This window comes from Raphanus sativus, chromosome 6, assembly GCF_000801105.2.
Source record: "Raphanus sativus cultivar WK10039 chromosome 6, ASM80110v3, whole genome shotgun sequence".
NCBI classification, from domain to species: domain Eukaryota; kingdom Viridiplantae; phylum Streptophyta; class Magnoliopsida; order Brassicales; family Brassicaceae; genus Raphanus; species Raphanus sativus.
The window spans coordinates 12,038,601-12,054,402 of NC_079516.1; the positions used below are offsets into that span (position 1 = coordinate 12,038,601).

General features: G+C 33.9%; 4 protein-coding genes across 4 annotated transcripts; 3 read left to right on the plus strand and 1 right to left on the minus strand.

The window, feature by feature from the left end:
- The first annotated feature begins 3,652 nt into the window (after positions 1-3,652).
- Positions 3,653-4,273, plus strand: LOC108808912 (uncharacterized). The gene has a single exon (XM_018581017.2). It carries the CDS (start codon positions 3,910-3,912, stop codon positions 4,126-4,128), a length of 219 nt encoding a protein of 72 aa, XP_018436519.1. The 5' UTR covers positions 3,653-3,909; the 3' UTR covers positions 4,129-4,273.
- Positions 4,274-4,400: 127 nt separating this feature from the next.
- LOC108808911 (short-chain dehydrogenase RED1) lies at positions 4,401-5,758 on the plus strand. Its single transcript, XM_018581016.2, has 3 exons — positions 4,401-4,783; positions 4,877-5,036; positions 5,186-5,758. Exons 1-3 carry the CDS (start codon positions 4,444-4,446, stop codon positions 5,541-5,543), a joined length of 858 nt encoding a protein of 285 aa, XP_018436518.1. The 5' UTR covers positions 4,401-4,443; the 3' UTR covers positions 5,544-5,758.
- Positions 5,759-6,308: 550 nt separating this feature from the next.
- On the plus strand, positions 6,309-8,367 carry LOC108806309 (U-box domain-containing protein 38). Its single transcript, XM_018578384.2, has one exon. It carries the CDS (start codon positions 6,508-6,510, stop codon positions 8,140-8,142), a length of 1,635 nt encoding a protein of 544 aa, XP_018433886.2. The 5' UTR covers positions 6,309-6,507; the 3' UTR covers positions 8,143-8,367.
- Positions 8,368-12,611: 4,244 nt separating this feature from the next.
- On the minus strand, positions 12,612-14,079 carry LOC108807166 (uncharacterized). The gene has a single exon (XM_018579424.2). It carries the CDS (start codon positions 13,901-13,903, stop codon positions 12,896-12,898), a length of 1,008 nt encoding a protein of 335 aa, XP_018434926.2. The 5' UTR covers positions 13,904-14,079; the 3' UTR covers positions 12,612-12,895.
- Positions 14,080-15,802: the final 1,723 nt, after the last annotated feature.

Sequence of the window (15,802 nt, forward strand, 5' to 3'; positions counted from 1 at the left end):
GGTTTTTTTAGCCGTTGGTGAGTTTCCATCTCACATATCCACATTAATATACATCATTTTTAATTCCAACATGAGGATATTTAATCATACAAAGTTGTAAAAACAAGAGATAGAAAAGGAGACGTCACGCAATTAACACTAGCTTTTGCCTATTTGTAGAATTATTCTCAAGTGCTATCTCCTTTTTTTTTGTCTCAAGTGTTATCTTAATGAAGTGGTTTGTCACCACGATCGAGTGGCTACCTCGTGTTTAGAGTTCTCACCATTTTTCTTCATATTTTGGTATAAAAGGTTGATTCCATCCTTGCGAATATAAATTTATAAACGAATTCAGAATAATTTTGTTTATATTAATAAAGTAATGTTTTTAGGTTTTAGCTAGCAACAGTGATACTATATATTGACCGTATCGTGAAAATAAGTAGAAAACAAAGGGAACCAAAATATAACTACAAATTCGTGAAAAAGACGGTAATCTATCACTTACGAAAATATAATATTTTTTTGTCACGAACGAAAATATAAATTATAAATTCATAAGTTGTTGTTAATTATAACTGAGAATTGTGCAGTTGTTAAAAACCGTAAGAAACATATGTAGTTTTAACTAAGACCATTTATAATCTATATTGCTATTTTTTAAAAAAATATAGAATATTTCAACAATAGAAAGTATTGCTATTTTTTCTCTAAAATATAGTATTTTTATAATAGACATGGAGTTTGGTCCAATATATTGCTGTATAATAGCAAGAAAGTAGTTCGTCAAAAAAAAATAGCAAGAAAGTATTGCTATTTTTTTTCTAAAATATAGTATTTTTATAATAGATATGAAGTTTAGTCGCTGTATAATATAAATACATAGTAAAAATAGCAATGTATTAGATTAAATTTACTTCTAAATCTCATTATAGAGGCAAAAATAACAATGCATTAGAAATACTCCAATAGCTATACATTTAAATAATGGATTTTCAAGACAATTCCTCAAACAAATAGGATCATTAGTTTACCATTTTTTCACTGATGTTTTATCATTTACATCTCTATAATATTATTTGAGAAGTCAGTTTCCTATGTGTCGCGCTCACGTTAACTCTCACGATGGTTGATTACGCTGATACTCTTAATGAATTAAAAAATTTACATTTAAATACTATTATTGAAATTTTTATTTAGTTTCCTTTTAAAATTTTCCAAATAACATATATAATAAAAAGAAAAATTTATAAAGTTTTTTTAAAATGTTAAAAACGAAAATATATGTTTATATAATATGATTTCATTAAAAAAAGGAAATTTCACAAAATATAAATATTCCATTTAAGACTATTTTAAATAACATAAAATATACTTTTGAAGTAATAAAATATTTATTTATATCTATATTTTCTTAGATGAAAATATATATTTATAATGTGATTTCTTAATATATAAATTACATTTTACTTATATAATATGATTTCTAAAATACAATCACAAAAAATTAAACTGTTTATTTTAAATAGATATTAAAAATAAAGTCAAATTAACTTTTGATCAAATAATTAAAATATTTTAAATTAACATAACACTATATAATTTAACAAGGTAGATATATTATATATTATCATTATTAAAAATGTTTTTTAATATTAAATTTTATGTTTTATGTTTGTCAAAGTTAATATAACCATAATCAAAATACCAACGCAAATCTGAATTCTCATTTTTAGGATTATTTACTTAAATTTCAGTTTACCATTTAATATATATAAGACATAAAATTATTTAGAATTTATAAATATTTTAGTTATTGTAAATATTGATATGTGTTCATGGGCTTCCAAAAAGTATTAGTTACTTATGTAAGTAACTTCTAATTGATTATCGTTTTACTTTCTAATATTTTATTTTAAAAATCGACATATAATTTAATTTTTGTAATTTGGAATCAAATATTTAGTTTATTTTTACTTCATTCTAAGCACAATATATCTTAAATTATACATAATCTTCCTCAAATATATTTACATATCTAAGATAACAATCAAAGTAAAAGCAAATAATCATAATTTTCATATATTTAAAATAAAAAGTATTAGTTGAATTTAGAGAAATTGATTGATGCAATCCAATATACCCAAATGATAACTTATTTAAAATCATATGTCTGATTAAAATAATATAATATTATTAGTATAAATTATGCATACAAATTATAAATTAATTCAAAATTAAAATTAAATAACAATCAACTATTATAACATATTTAATTTATAAATATTTGTATCCGTGCATGAGCACGGGAAAATCACCTAGTAATTCAATATTGGTCGACATACACAACCATATATATATATTCTTTGCAACCAATTGGTAACATTATTAGTGTTGTACTGACAAGAATATGAAGAATCATTGATTAGCAAATCCAATCTTGCTTTAATAGACTGTAGAATATAATTAAAAAAATCAGTGATCTAGTGAGTACTGGTTGAGAGAACTGTATTAATGCAGTGCTACGTGCATGTGCCTAAAGGAGATGCAAACTTTACTAATGGTATAATTAATGGAAAATTGTAATGTGAAATCGATAACAAAGTTTGATTAAAGATGGATGTTATGGGCGTTAACAAAACTTAGAAGTAAAGCGACCTTTGGCTCCCATCATTGGATCATATCTGTAAGATTCGTAGAGTATATATATATGACTATTTATTATATCTTTAGAAAATAGAAAATTTGGTTCGACCGGCTGAATCGGTCTAACCAGTCAATCAATAGCTATACTAAGTCGATATCCGGTTCACTTTTTCAAAACATTGTTTTCATGCTTTAACTAATAAGGTGACAGATCGTATCGCATTGCACCACTCGAACACTAATACACTGTAGTAGCAAGCGGCACTCGAGTTCTTTGTGCGCCGGGGGAATTAATAGTTTAGTTAATACTTCCTTTGTTCTTTAGAGTTATATATTCTAGATTTTTCACACATTTTAATAAAATACATTAAATTTGTATAATTTTTTTGTTTATATTTTTTCCATAATTTTAAATTAATAAAAATTCAATAAATGCAATTAAGTTTTTTGAAATTTGCAATTATATAAAAAAACACATATTGAAAATGTAAAAAAAAGATCTTTTTTGAAACCATTTTTTTCCTAGAATATTGATGATGTGATGCTCTTAATCGAAATAAGCCCAATTTAGTTAAATTGAAAACAATCACCTGAACAATTATTCGGCCTAGTTTTACAAATAGGCTATATGTTACTAATGGGTTTAGTTTTACAAATGGGCTTAAAGCAATTTTAGTGAGAGATCACACAAACTGAAAGAGAAACACACCCGTCTTTTTTTCAACCGTAGAGACTACTGTCACCCCTGTCCGGTTCCCGGCCCATAGTTTTTAGTTTCCGTACGTCGATGACATGACACAGACCTTGGTAAGCAAGCACTCAAGAACCTTCCCACACAGAATTAATATTTCATACAGATAATCCAATCCATACGTCAATGACATGTCACAGACCTTGGTAAGCACTCCATAATCTTCCACAGAAAAATAATATTTTATATGGATAATCCCTGATTTGTTTTTTTTTTAATATGGTTTTATTAACGACGATAAACGCTGATTAATTTTAAAAACATTTCCATTGGAAGAAAAAGAAAAGTAAAACCGACCGTGTCCACCTGCCAACGAAAACCACCGGTACCAACAGACTGGGAGCGATTATAAAACCATTAACCAATTTTTATATTTAATAAAAAAGACTATACAGACCGAACCTTATCCAAAGCCGCACGTCAAGCCATTATAAATAACTCCCCAGTGATTGGTATAGAACCAGAGATAACCAAAATACGAAAGAGAAAGAAGAAATAACCGGAGATAACCGAAAGCTAGAGAGAGTGATTAAATGGCGGACATAGCGATTTTGGTGGCGGAGGAGTATGAGCGGAGGGTTAAACAGACGGGGGGTTCGAGATCGGCGTCGTTGGAATTTGATTGGTGGAAGAATGTTCCGACGAAGATGAGTATAGGAATCAACGAGAAGAAGATTGAGAGTTTGATGAAGAAGTTTGATGCTAAATCTCAGTTTGCTCTCGCCATCTCACATGGCTTCTTCTCTCCTTGATTCCTTCCACTTTGTTCATATCTAAATTTCCTTTCTGATTTCTTTTTTTTTAATGTATTTATGAGTTTATGTAAAATAAGTAAATATCTGAATGAATCAAATGTAATTTTCTGTTATTTAATCAAACTTTGGATATGATAAAACATACCACACGCTGTTTACGTTTTAAACTTCATCATCCATTTCATGTGTTGAGAAACTTCGGCGTAATTATTGCAATTCGACCCTTAAATTCTGTGTTTATCTTAAATAAAGCCTCATATTTTCTTTTGTACATAATTATCCTGGCTTTTAATTATTATCTGAGCCAAGATAATGGGAAGCAGCGAGGAGATGCCAGTGGTGCTCATCACGGGATGCTCTCAGGGAGGAATCGGCAACGCGCTGGCTCGTGAATTCTCTGCGAAAGGCTGCCGAGTGGTGGCGACGAGTCGATCGCAGAGCACGATGGCCGATTTGGAGAAAGATCCCAAGTTTTTAGTACAAGAGCTCGATGTTCGGTCGGAACAGAGCGTGAGTAAAGTCTTGTCGGAAGTTATCGACAAGTTTGGTCAGATCGATGTTCTGGTCAACAACGCCGGAGTTCAATGCATCGGACCACTCGCGGAGGTTCCAATTCAGACCATGGAGAACACCTTTAACACCAATGTGTTCGGTCTGTAAATTAAAAAAAAAAGTTTCAAATTCTCGTTAATGATCGCGCCACGTGTTTGTTAAAATTCCTGACTCTATACTTTTTTTTCTGCAGGTTCCATGAGGATGACTCAAGCTGTTGTACCCCACATGGCGTTAAAGAAGAAAGGAAAGATTGTGAACATAGGAAGTATCAGCACAATGGCACCAGGACCATGGGCAGGGGTTTATACCGCATCAAAAGCTGCTCTTCATGCTCTTACAGACACATTACGGTTATTGATCCTCAGCAATCTTCTTTTGTGCACCAAACGTTCATTAATAAAAGGAGAAGGCCCAATAATTCGGCCCATTTAAGGTTTACTATGATCTTGGGCCTTCTAAATACTATGTTCTTGTTTTGTGTTTTGTTTCTTTTTCTAAGGTTGGAGCTTAGGCCATTTGGGATTGATGTAATCAACATTGTCCCAGGAGGTATTCAATCAAACATAGCCGAGTCAGGAGTATCTAGCTTCAACAAGTTACCTGAACTGAAACTATACAAGCCGTTCCAAGAAGCTATCCGTGAAAGGGCGTTTTTGTCGCAAAACGTTAAGCCAATACCCGCAGAGACATTTGCGAAAGAGGTGGTATCGGTGGTGCTGAAGGAACACCCACCGGCTTGGTACTCTACAGGAAGATTATCCACCGTCGCCGCTATCATGCACCATATGCCCATTTCAGTCAAAGATTTTCTCCTGACTAAGAGCTTCATGAAAAAGGGGCCAAAAGAAACTGTTTGAATGTGTGTATCCAACAAGTAAAAATGTTGCCTAACCATGAAACAAGCTAAATACAAAGCCACACAAAAAATTATAAGACCAACACAGTTAGAATAAGATCCCAGTAAGACTAAAGTCTGGTTCTTATTTCTTGTCACACAACTATCCTAAAGTATGTAATAGCCTAATTGTACTAGGTAATAAATCAAGGCAATAATGTGTGTGGTTGGTAGGAATATCAATATCTACAAATATCCTTCCAACAAATTAAAGAATATAGATGACAATTATACAAAAGATATAAGTTTTGAATTCCAAAGAAAACGGACTTTGCAAATTAATAAACAAAAAGCCTGAGATCTTCAATATACTTCACTCTTCAGTATGGTGGAAGGAATACCCTCACACATAAATTTCATAAAAAATGTTCAGAATAATATAGTCATACATAAATTCTAATAAGACAAATATAACTATCAGATATAATTTTTTTTTAAAAAATATTTCTATTACCATAATTATCCAGGGTCAGAAACAAAAAGATGACACTTACATAAAACAAATTTCACATTCACAGAAATTTTAGAATACACTTAAATGATTAGATTTGTTTCTAATTAGTTATTTCAATGAGGGAAAAAAAATTAGTTAATGAACAATTGACCCCAGAAAAAGAAAGCAAAAAAGCTTATGCATGAACTACGAGAGCAAATTTCAATATTCAATGGTCCACCATATTAATCTACGGTCAAGATTTTGTAAAATACATGTCCGAAGTTAAAAAAATTAATAAAACAAAAAAGAAAAAGTCAGCAGGCCACAAAAGTCCTTCCAGTTCAGGAGGAGGAGAAAGAACAGAGACGACTACTCTCTTTACCCTCTCAATCTCCCAGAAAATCCTCAAAAATGGATTCAAAACCCTAATTTCTACTTTCTCCCCCAAAATCATACTCTCCATCAAATCTAACCGTTTAATTTAGTGAAGATGGGTAAAAACGGACGGCTCAGATGGAACCCTTTCAGCCACAAATCGACTTCCTCCTCCTCCTCTTCATCTACACGACAACAGCAACAACAACAACAACCTCCGATTGAATTCATCTGTCCGATTTCGAAAACCATAATGTCCGACCCCGTCGTCGTATCTTCCGGTCAAACCTTCGAACGTGTCTCTGTTCAAGTCTGTCTCGACTTAGCCTTCATCCCCAAACTCACCGACCACGACGACGACGACTCTCCACCAGATTTCTCCACCGTAATCCCTAACCGCAACATGAAATCGACCATCGACGGCTGGTGCGACTCCGTCGGCGTCGAACGTCCTCATCCGCCGGATTACTCCGCCGTCGAAACCAATCTCCGGCAACAGATGCCTCCCTCCTCGGAGGTGGAGATTCGCGTCTCGGAGCAGGAGCTTCTAAGAGCTGTAGCCGACCGAGCTCCGGTGATATACCACCACGCTGACTCAGAGCTCATGAACCGGAGGAGACTCGACAACTCAAGCTCTTCGGATGAATCGGTAATCGTGGCCCACCAAAGCCCATTTATCACCAGGCCCGCTTGCTTCTCCCCTTCCTCTTCCTCCTCCGAAATCGAAATTCTGAACTATTCTCCAGAAGAGGAAGAGATCTACACCAAGCTGAAAAGCTCCGACGTGTTCGACCAAGAACAAGGTTTAATCATGATGAGGAAGATGACTCGGACCAAAGACGAAGCTAGGGTTTCGCTGTGCTCTTCCAGGATCCTCTCTCTCCTCAAGTTTATGATCGTTTCGAGATATAGTTTAGTGCAGACGAACTCTCTTGCTTCTCTAGTGAATCTGTCTCTGGAGAAGACTAATAAGTTGACGATCGTACGGTTAGGATTCGTCCCTTTATTGATAGACGTTTTGAAGTCTGGTTCTAAGGAGGCGCAGGAACATGCAGCCGGGTCGATATTTAGTCTCTCGTTGGAAGACGATAATAAAATGCCGATAGGAGTTTTGGGCGCGCTTCAGCCGCTTCTCCACGCGCTTAGAGCGGCGGAGAGTGACCGTACGCGCCACGATGCGGGTTTGGCTCTGTATCATTTGTCTTTGAACCAGACGAATAGGTTGAAGCTGGTGAGGCTTGGAGCTGTGCCGGTTCTTTTCTCGTTGGTTCGGTCTGGTGAGTCAGCGAGTAGAGCGCTTTTGGTTATTTGTAACTTGGCTTGCTGTAGCGAGGGACGGTCGGCGATGCTCGATGCCAACGCGGTGGCGATTCTTGTAGGGAAGCTGAGGGAGGAGGAGAGGAGGAGGGAGGAGAGTCGGTCTTCGGCGGCGGCGAGGGAGAATTGCGTGGCGGCGTTGTTCGCGTTGAGTCATGAGAGTTTGAGGTTCAAGGGGTTGGCTAAGGAGGCGAGGGTGGTGGAAGTGTTGAAGGAAGTTGAAGAGAGAGGGACGGAGAGAGCGAGGGAGAAGGCGAGGAAGATTCTTCAGTTGATGAGGGAGAGAGTTCCGGAGGAGGATGATGATGATGGTGAAGGGACGGTTGATTGGGACAGAGTTATTCTTGACTCCAACGGGTCGATTCGGTCGAGGTTTAGAGATGGTGGTGGTGGTCGGAACAGAATGGTCACTCAGAATTCTTCTGGCTTCTAATGAGTCACATTTTATTTGTTCTTTCATGCTTTGTTGTATAGAGAGAAAAACTGAAGAAAAAAAAAGTTGGAAAATATTTGTGATGATTTTTTTGTAACCTTGTAATGATATGATGACTCTAGAAGAATTGACAAAGAAAGTGTGAGTGATGTAAATATGATGTGTTATGTGTATATTGTAACATAAACATTACATTAAGCTTACCAATGTGAAGCAAACTTGCCTTAGCAGTCTTATCTGTATGTATAAACCAAATGCTTGACAAGTGCTGTTGAGCTTGGCGAGCTTATCAATCAGTCTAGAAGAGATAGGTGGAGTAGAAGATGAACTTGCAGTCCTGACCCTTTGAGAGAAACAAGTAACGATAATCGCAGGGGACAAAACCAGTGAAGCTGTTCTCCTTCTCTTTGTGCCAACGCCATTAAGTTCTTACTTCGTTTGCGCGGAAACAGAATCCGCGAGTATTCGTCTTGGGCTTTTAATTTACTAAATGGGCTTAATTCATATTTGGGTCACGGGGTCTAGCATTTAGACCCACAGCTTTATAGTTTTTAAGATAATAATCATTCGTATGTCGGCCACAGAATCTAGCATTCAGACCCAAAGCTAAATAGTTTTAAGATAATTAATTATTTGTATTGGGCCATGGGATATAGCATTCAGACCTAATGCTTAATAGTTTTAAGAAAATCATTCTTATTGCGATGTAGCACTCAGACCCAAAGCTAAATAGTTTTAAGATAATTATTCGTATTGGGCCACGGGATGTAGCACTCAGACCCAAAGCTAAATAGTTCTAAGATAACTTCATAGAAAGTAAAGAAATTCTTCCACGAATTTATAAACTTGAGCTTTGAAATTAAAGTAAAGTTTTTTGAAATGTAATATCTTGTCGGCTCTTGACCGTTTCCAACATAATGAACACACACATACACTGTGAGAAATCAAATTAGATACCAAAAGATCAATAACAAAACTTAAGTTCACCCCCTGTGGTGAACCTCTACATTCACCCACCAATAGGATTTAGTTATTTAAGATTTAATATCTTTTAAAAAAGAAAATTAAATAATAAGAATTTAATAAAACAAAATTATGTTTTTAGATAAATAAAAAATAGTAGTAATTATCAAAAAAAAAATTTGTTTAATATTGATAAATTTGTCGACAAATACTAAACCTTAAACCCTAAATTCTAAATACTAAACCCTAAACCTTTGGAGAAAGCCTGAACCCTTGCAAATCATATACCCTAAATCATAAACTAAATCCTAAACCCTAAACCCTAAATCTTAAACCATAATATTAAACCCTAAATTCTAAACACGAAACCCTAAACCCAAACTCCTGGACAAATATTAAATCTTTAATCGTAAACCATAAACCATTTTGAAATTTAGGATTTAGAGTTTCCTATTAGAGGTCATGATTTAAAGTTTAGGGTTTAGGATTTAGTTTATGATTTAGGGTTTGGTTTAAATTTAAAGGTTTAGGGTATAGGATTTACTCAAGGGTTCAGGCTTTCCTCAAGGGTTTAGGGTTTAGTATTTAGAATTTAGGGTTTAGGGTTTAGGGTTTAGTATTTATTGACAGATTTATCAATATTAAACAAAAATTCTTTTTTTTATAATTACTACTATTTTTTATTCATTTAAAAATATAATTTTATTTCATTAAATTCTTATTATTTAGTTTCCTTTTTTAAAAGATATCAAATCTTAAATAACTAAATTTTATTGGTGGGTGAATGTAGAGGTTCACCACATGGAGTCAACTAACTATATCACTTCCTTTTGGCTCTTAAAACTTTTTTGTCAAGCAGTTGATAGTAGAGTAATGTATACTTGTAATACACGTTCCGAGATTAGTTTGGGTTCTGAACTTCTGATCAAAACTCTATGTGCCTAACTAAGTGATCTATAGTTATATATGTATATATCTAGATTTGGGTATATCATGTTACTGATCTTTAGTGAACTGAGTTCCTAAGAAAACCTTCAAATGCTGCTACTGTCCTTGCAGACTGACCATATTCTAGAGATTCGCACAAGTGTTTATAGTCGTATTTGTATATCTCTCACTCTCAGAAACTACATATCTACGGATTATCGTGGTTTATAATTAATGTGTGATTAGTTGTCATGTTTTCTCATGATCACATATTTGCAGGTACTGTATATCAAGAAGTTTGCAAATATGTAACGGAATGACTATTACTGTATATCAAGCACTACAATAAAAAAGAAGAAGAAAGCACTACAAGAAATAATGGTGATGATATATGGGTAAACAAAAAAAAATACTCATAACTATAAAGCATCTTTATCAGTATATTTTAATGCCTCTTAGAGCATTATAATAAAATGAAAAAATTGAATAAGTGATGAGAAATGTATATTTTGGGTTCTACACAAGAAGCATTTTGGCTAAGTTCTCCCACTTATCCTACTACTAATTATTATTAAACTTTATCTTTTATATTATTTTATTAATTTTTTATATCTAAGCTATATCCTTTAATTTATACCATTAAGGATGTTCTAAGGGTCCCTAACTATAAGCTTTTTTTTTTTTTTTGTAACACCCCTAACTATAAGCTTATTAATAGAATTTTTTTACCAATGGTCAATATTTTGAACAACTCTAGTAATCATCTGATGTAGGGTCGGAGTTGACATCTCCACTACTTTATGGATATGGCGATTGTTCGATTTATACATGAATTCGACAGTAATGGCCCCCTTAATTCGTAAACTGCAACCTAATCTCTTGATTTAAAACGGTATTATATGTTCCAAATATTTCGTAAAGTCGATTATTAGTGGGGATATCATATCTGCCTGTGTATATAGAAATATGATAGTGTGATCGATCGTAATGCATAAAAAGGTTTTTACCTTTTCAATTTTACGATATAAGTAGAGAAAATAGTGGGTGGGGGGGGGGGGGGGGGGGGGGGCGTAGCTATTGCTAAAAAGACTTGTCCTGTCATGCCTATGAAAAACGCATTATACACTACAACAATTGGTAATCAAGTTATCAACGTGGAAACATCATTGCAAAACAACAAAACTGCTACAATTGTTTGCCCCCTAAATCTTCTAAAATCCTTAGCCTAAATCATTTGGATTTCCAATCTCCAGAAGGATATATAAAGAAAGATAAGGCTTTATTTTCACAAAAATTCATGTTTTATCAATCATTAGATTTCTATGTTATACAAAATTGATAGATATATCAAAACGTTTTCTTTTTCCTCTTCTGAGCTGCTTTATTAACCGTTTCCAATAGCAGTTTGTATATATATAAGTAATAAGTAGAAAACAGAGATCTTTTGAATTAATGAAGCGAGAACAAAAACCATTGATTTACCTCATGGTACAAAAAGAATAGAAGATCTTCACTATATCATCAACCAAAGGGATTCTTGTAAGAAAATATGAAAAAATGAACCGTACTTTCCCCAAACGCCATCGTCTAGGCATGACGTCCTTCTTTTCACTATAAGAAGCGCAAATCGATAGATTTGGAGAGAGAATGGTTGTTATACGATCAAGATTAATTATCTCATATTAACTAAACTATTATTCATGATTAAACTCTTTCACCATTTCTTTGAGAGGAAAAGAAGAACGAGCAGAAGCTGACCTCATAACTAAACGAACAATTTTTGATTAATTTCTGTGTGATTGAAGCAACTTTGCTCACTAACCTTTTTCCCCTTTTCTGTTTTGCTTACTAATTGAAAATACCCCATAGATGTAAGTGTAACCATCGAAGTTTGGTTTAATGACGACGACTATGATTAAAGAAATTACGGGACATGGTGACGTACTGAATGACGAGTATGATTACTGTCGAATAACGAGACACGACGAATTAACATGATTGTATTTTTCCTCCAGTATGGTTAACACCATCTTTGTATTCGGATTTCGGATATGAAACTTTCAAGTTAACACCACACGGATATGAGTTATTGTTTTCGGCTCATTTGAATGTCAGAGGAAAAGATTTATCCGTGGATTGTACCTCTACATTTTTAATAGACCCGGATTTAACATTTTCTAATTTCCAAAAAAAAACTTTCAAGTCAATAAAATTATAAATTTGTCGTAAAAAAATATTTTCTTTGGGCATCTATTAATATTATTGATTAATAGATGAAGGACGTGTTAATTTATGTGAGTTTAAAATAAAAATATGAGGATTAATTTACGATAAGCGGCGGCTAACAATTCCCTGGATATCGCCACCAATCACTCTATCTATAGGTAAATAAAATAATTAACCCTAGGTGAAATAAAATAACAACCAATGCAATGTTCTTTTGTTTAGGGTTCAAACACAACGTATCAAGAGAGCTAACATTTTATAGCATGATATTTGGGTCCCTCGTGACATAAACTTTTCTCTTTGTTGCATGCTTCCCTTAATTAAATAGAATTTTAAAGTATAGAAACATCGAGTAGATGTTCAAAATCAAACACTACTATATAGATCCACTATTACATATAACCACACCCAATCCAGTCCAGTTAATAAACGGAGCAAGACCGATATAACAATAACATTGTTCCAATATATACAAAGTCACTGTTAATTTAGACCACAAACTTTAGAACATAAAAGATTCCAAAATATTTCCATACACTAATTAATGTTCCATTCATCAAATATTTTCGCTACGATCCATTTTTCATATATCTATAATAATAAATATTAAATACGATCATAAAAGGTTAGATCGAATCTAATCTGAAGAAGAGATCCATGATAATTCCTTCATACCTTTATTCCTCACCGCTGCTAAATTATTCTCCGACCCAGAAGCAACGGGAGGTGTGTAACCATCGGATCTTTGCAGCATCATGTATTGCTCTCCACCACTGATTGATCTTAGCGGATCACTATTATCGGTTTCAGAATTCTTGTCGAGTCCATGCATCGTGTTTGGGGTTGGCTGCGTCATCGATGAAGAGGCAATAATGTTGTGAAGCCCCCCAAAGTTTGTTCCTACGTCCACGTCTCCAAAACCATTACTCCTTCCCAAGCTCTGGTTGTTGAGAAAAGGGTTTGCGATGGTTTGCATGTTCGTGTTAAGGAGAAGACTCTGATGATAATCTGTAGAAGGAGGAGTTAGGTAACGATGACTCGTCGATGGTGGTGGAGTAATTTTGTGAGGAAAGGGTTTCAAGGGTCGTGAGGATGAAGAAGGAGAAGAAGGGCCAAATAGGTTAAATCTTGATCTTGGAAAAGGAGAGGATGATGAGGATAATCCTGTGAAAGGATTTGAAGGATTACCAGTGAATTCTTGAACCATGGCTCTGAAGTTTGAAGTGTCGGTGGTCAAAACAGTGGTTGGTGTCCTTCTCGAGACTCGAGATCTCTTCTTTGGAATCCGTGTTGTCACCGCCAGACCGTTTTTCTTGTCGGTGGGGACAGAACTAATGGGACTACTTGTGTTCGTGTTTGAGACTACTCTCAGATCTTGTTGAAGTGGGTTTGTGAAGAAGACTGGTGGTGTAGAGCCATCAGTGGGCTTCACGGTCGTTGTTGACCAGAGAGGATTATCTGTTGACCAACCGGTGTTGAAATAGTTAGCTATCAGAGAGTCAAGCTGTGTTTGACCGGCGGTGGTTGTGTTGTTGTTGTTGAATAAAGCAGAGATTGATTGATCGGCGCGTGAGTCGTACTCTTCTTGGTCTCCTCCACCACCACCGCTTGAAGATTGCATGCTACTACTGTTGCCGGAATCCATGGCAGAGAGAGCTAAAAAGAAAGATAGATGATTGCTTAGAGAAAGAGATGATGATGATGGTTTAGAGAGAAGAATGACAAATAATGGAGAGGGTTGTGATATTATTATTTTGGTTGTAGAAAACTTCGAAAAGAGGAAGAGAGTGTGAATGGAATTAAAATTGATGGTTGTGTGTGACATGGAAAAACCAATCAAAAGGGGACAGTTTCTTCTCATTGGTTTACTCTTACTTTTAGCGTTCTTTACCTTTTGTTCCCCTTTTTGATTTACTTGAACTTGAAATTTGAAACTAGGGCTAAAAATATCAGAGAGAGGGTGCTCGAACTATGCCTTTTGATCGTTTGCTAGAGTGGTTCGGTTTACAATCAAAATACTTTTTAATAAAAATAGCACGTATTTAAATCACATTTACAATTATTCAAAATTTATAAGTGAATTACTTGACAGTAATACATATTTAAGAACATGGAGATTTTATTTAAACACGAATATATATATATATATATATATAATCTTTTCCAAATTATTATTATTTTCAAGGAGTGCTTCTAATAAGTATTGTACTATTGTTGTTTTCGTATGTGAATGGAATAAGAAATTGAAGATGGAATTTAATAGCATTTACTATTAGCAGCAGATACATATTATATATGGTTTTTTAAAAATTTAAATGATTTTAAAAATATAGTTTTTTTTTTTTTTGCAAATAATATAGTTAACTGATAATATATAATGTAAAACCTCTAGGAAATTTAGGTAGAGAGTTGTTAGTCTATATGAAAATGATGAGTTGTTAGTCTATATGAAAATGATACAACCAATAACCATATAGCTCCTTAATTCTTTTCCGGTACTTTTATACTTAAAACGATACTTCATTATGAAAAAACTTCTCTATGCTAAGAGAATTGTATTTAGAAACAGTAGAATTCCAATGAGAGGCTAATATGTAAATATTCAAGTCGGCATCTATATGTGTTACTATATGTACGAAAATGCGTAATTACATGTGAAATAGTGACATTTGGTATGATTAATAGAGACATGTACCAGAAGTTGTCAAACAGAGCACAGCCTTTGACCGGGTCAATGATCTGTGTGACCAAATTAAATTTAGTAAATGGAACAATGTGTGTATCCTTTTCCTGAATTAATTGTATTTATTGTACATTTGTACTTTTCTTCAATCTATGTTTGATTTTATTTGTTTTATGGTCTGGACTAACAAGGTGAATCGTAAACAAGACGAAATCATTCGCTTATTGTCATTTAGTCACTGACAAGAACTTGCTATTTCGTCATTTTCTAATACTCTCACATAAACCATATAACTTTCTAATTAAAATTTGATAATTATGGTTTATGGAGTATACAGTGATATAATAACATTCTTAATAATTTATATGTTTTTTATGGTTCGTATTCTTTGCTTAATATTGTGGCATTTTTTAGATTGATCAATTGTTTGGACGAGTAGATAACTTCAGTTTAACCACGAACTACAACTACAGTCACAGTGCAAAAACAGTAAACTTTTACTCGCTGGTTTCTGAAAAGTATACCTAAAGTTTTTGTTGTATTCGTATAAGATCGATACTTTTCCATTAACTTGGAACTTAATTAAGTTATGCGTAATATTAGTCAATTTTCTCAAGTATCACGGAAGGCTTCTAGATCAAATCGAAATAATTTGTATAACTGGAGATTTTATAAGCTAACAAAAGTATTTTTGACCGCAAAACTTATTAAAGCATTTACTTTCTTTGTAACACGTTACACATAAAAGTATTTATTTTTAGATTATGCCTTTTTCACGGATTTAATTGTTTTAGGGATAAATTAGAGGTGGCTGTGTAGTTGTTGAGGTCATTGTCGTTCTATTTCATAGCTGTTGTCTAG

Bases quoted from the DNA above. Each gene is read 5' to 3' on its own strand.
- LOC108808912 (XM_018581017.2), top strand. From the start codon at position 3,910: ATGGCGGACATAGCGATTTTGGTGGCGGAGGAGTATGAGCGGAGGGTT.
- LOC108808911 (XM_018581016.2), top strand. From the start codon at position 4,444: ATGGGAAGCAGCGAGGAGATGCCAGTGGTGCTCATCACGGGATGCTCT. The intron at 4,784-4,876 runs GTCTGTAAATTA...TTTTTTCTGCAG, and splicing joins CTTTAACACCAATGTGTTCG to GTTCCATGAGGATGACTCAA. The intron at 5,037-5,185 runs GTTATTGATCCT...TCTTTTTCTAAG, and splicing joins GCTCTTACAGACACATTACG to GTTGGAGCTTAGGCCATTTG.
- LOC108806309 (XM_018578384.2), top strand. From the start codon at position 6,508: ATGGGTAAAAACGGACGGCTCAGATGGAACCCTTTCAGCCACAAATCG.
- LOC108807166 (XM_018579424.2), bottom strand. From the start codon at position 13,903: ATGGATTCCGGCAACAGTAGTAGCATGCAATCTTCAAGCGGTGGTGGT.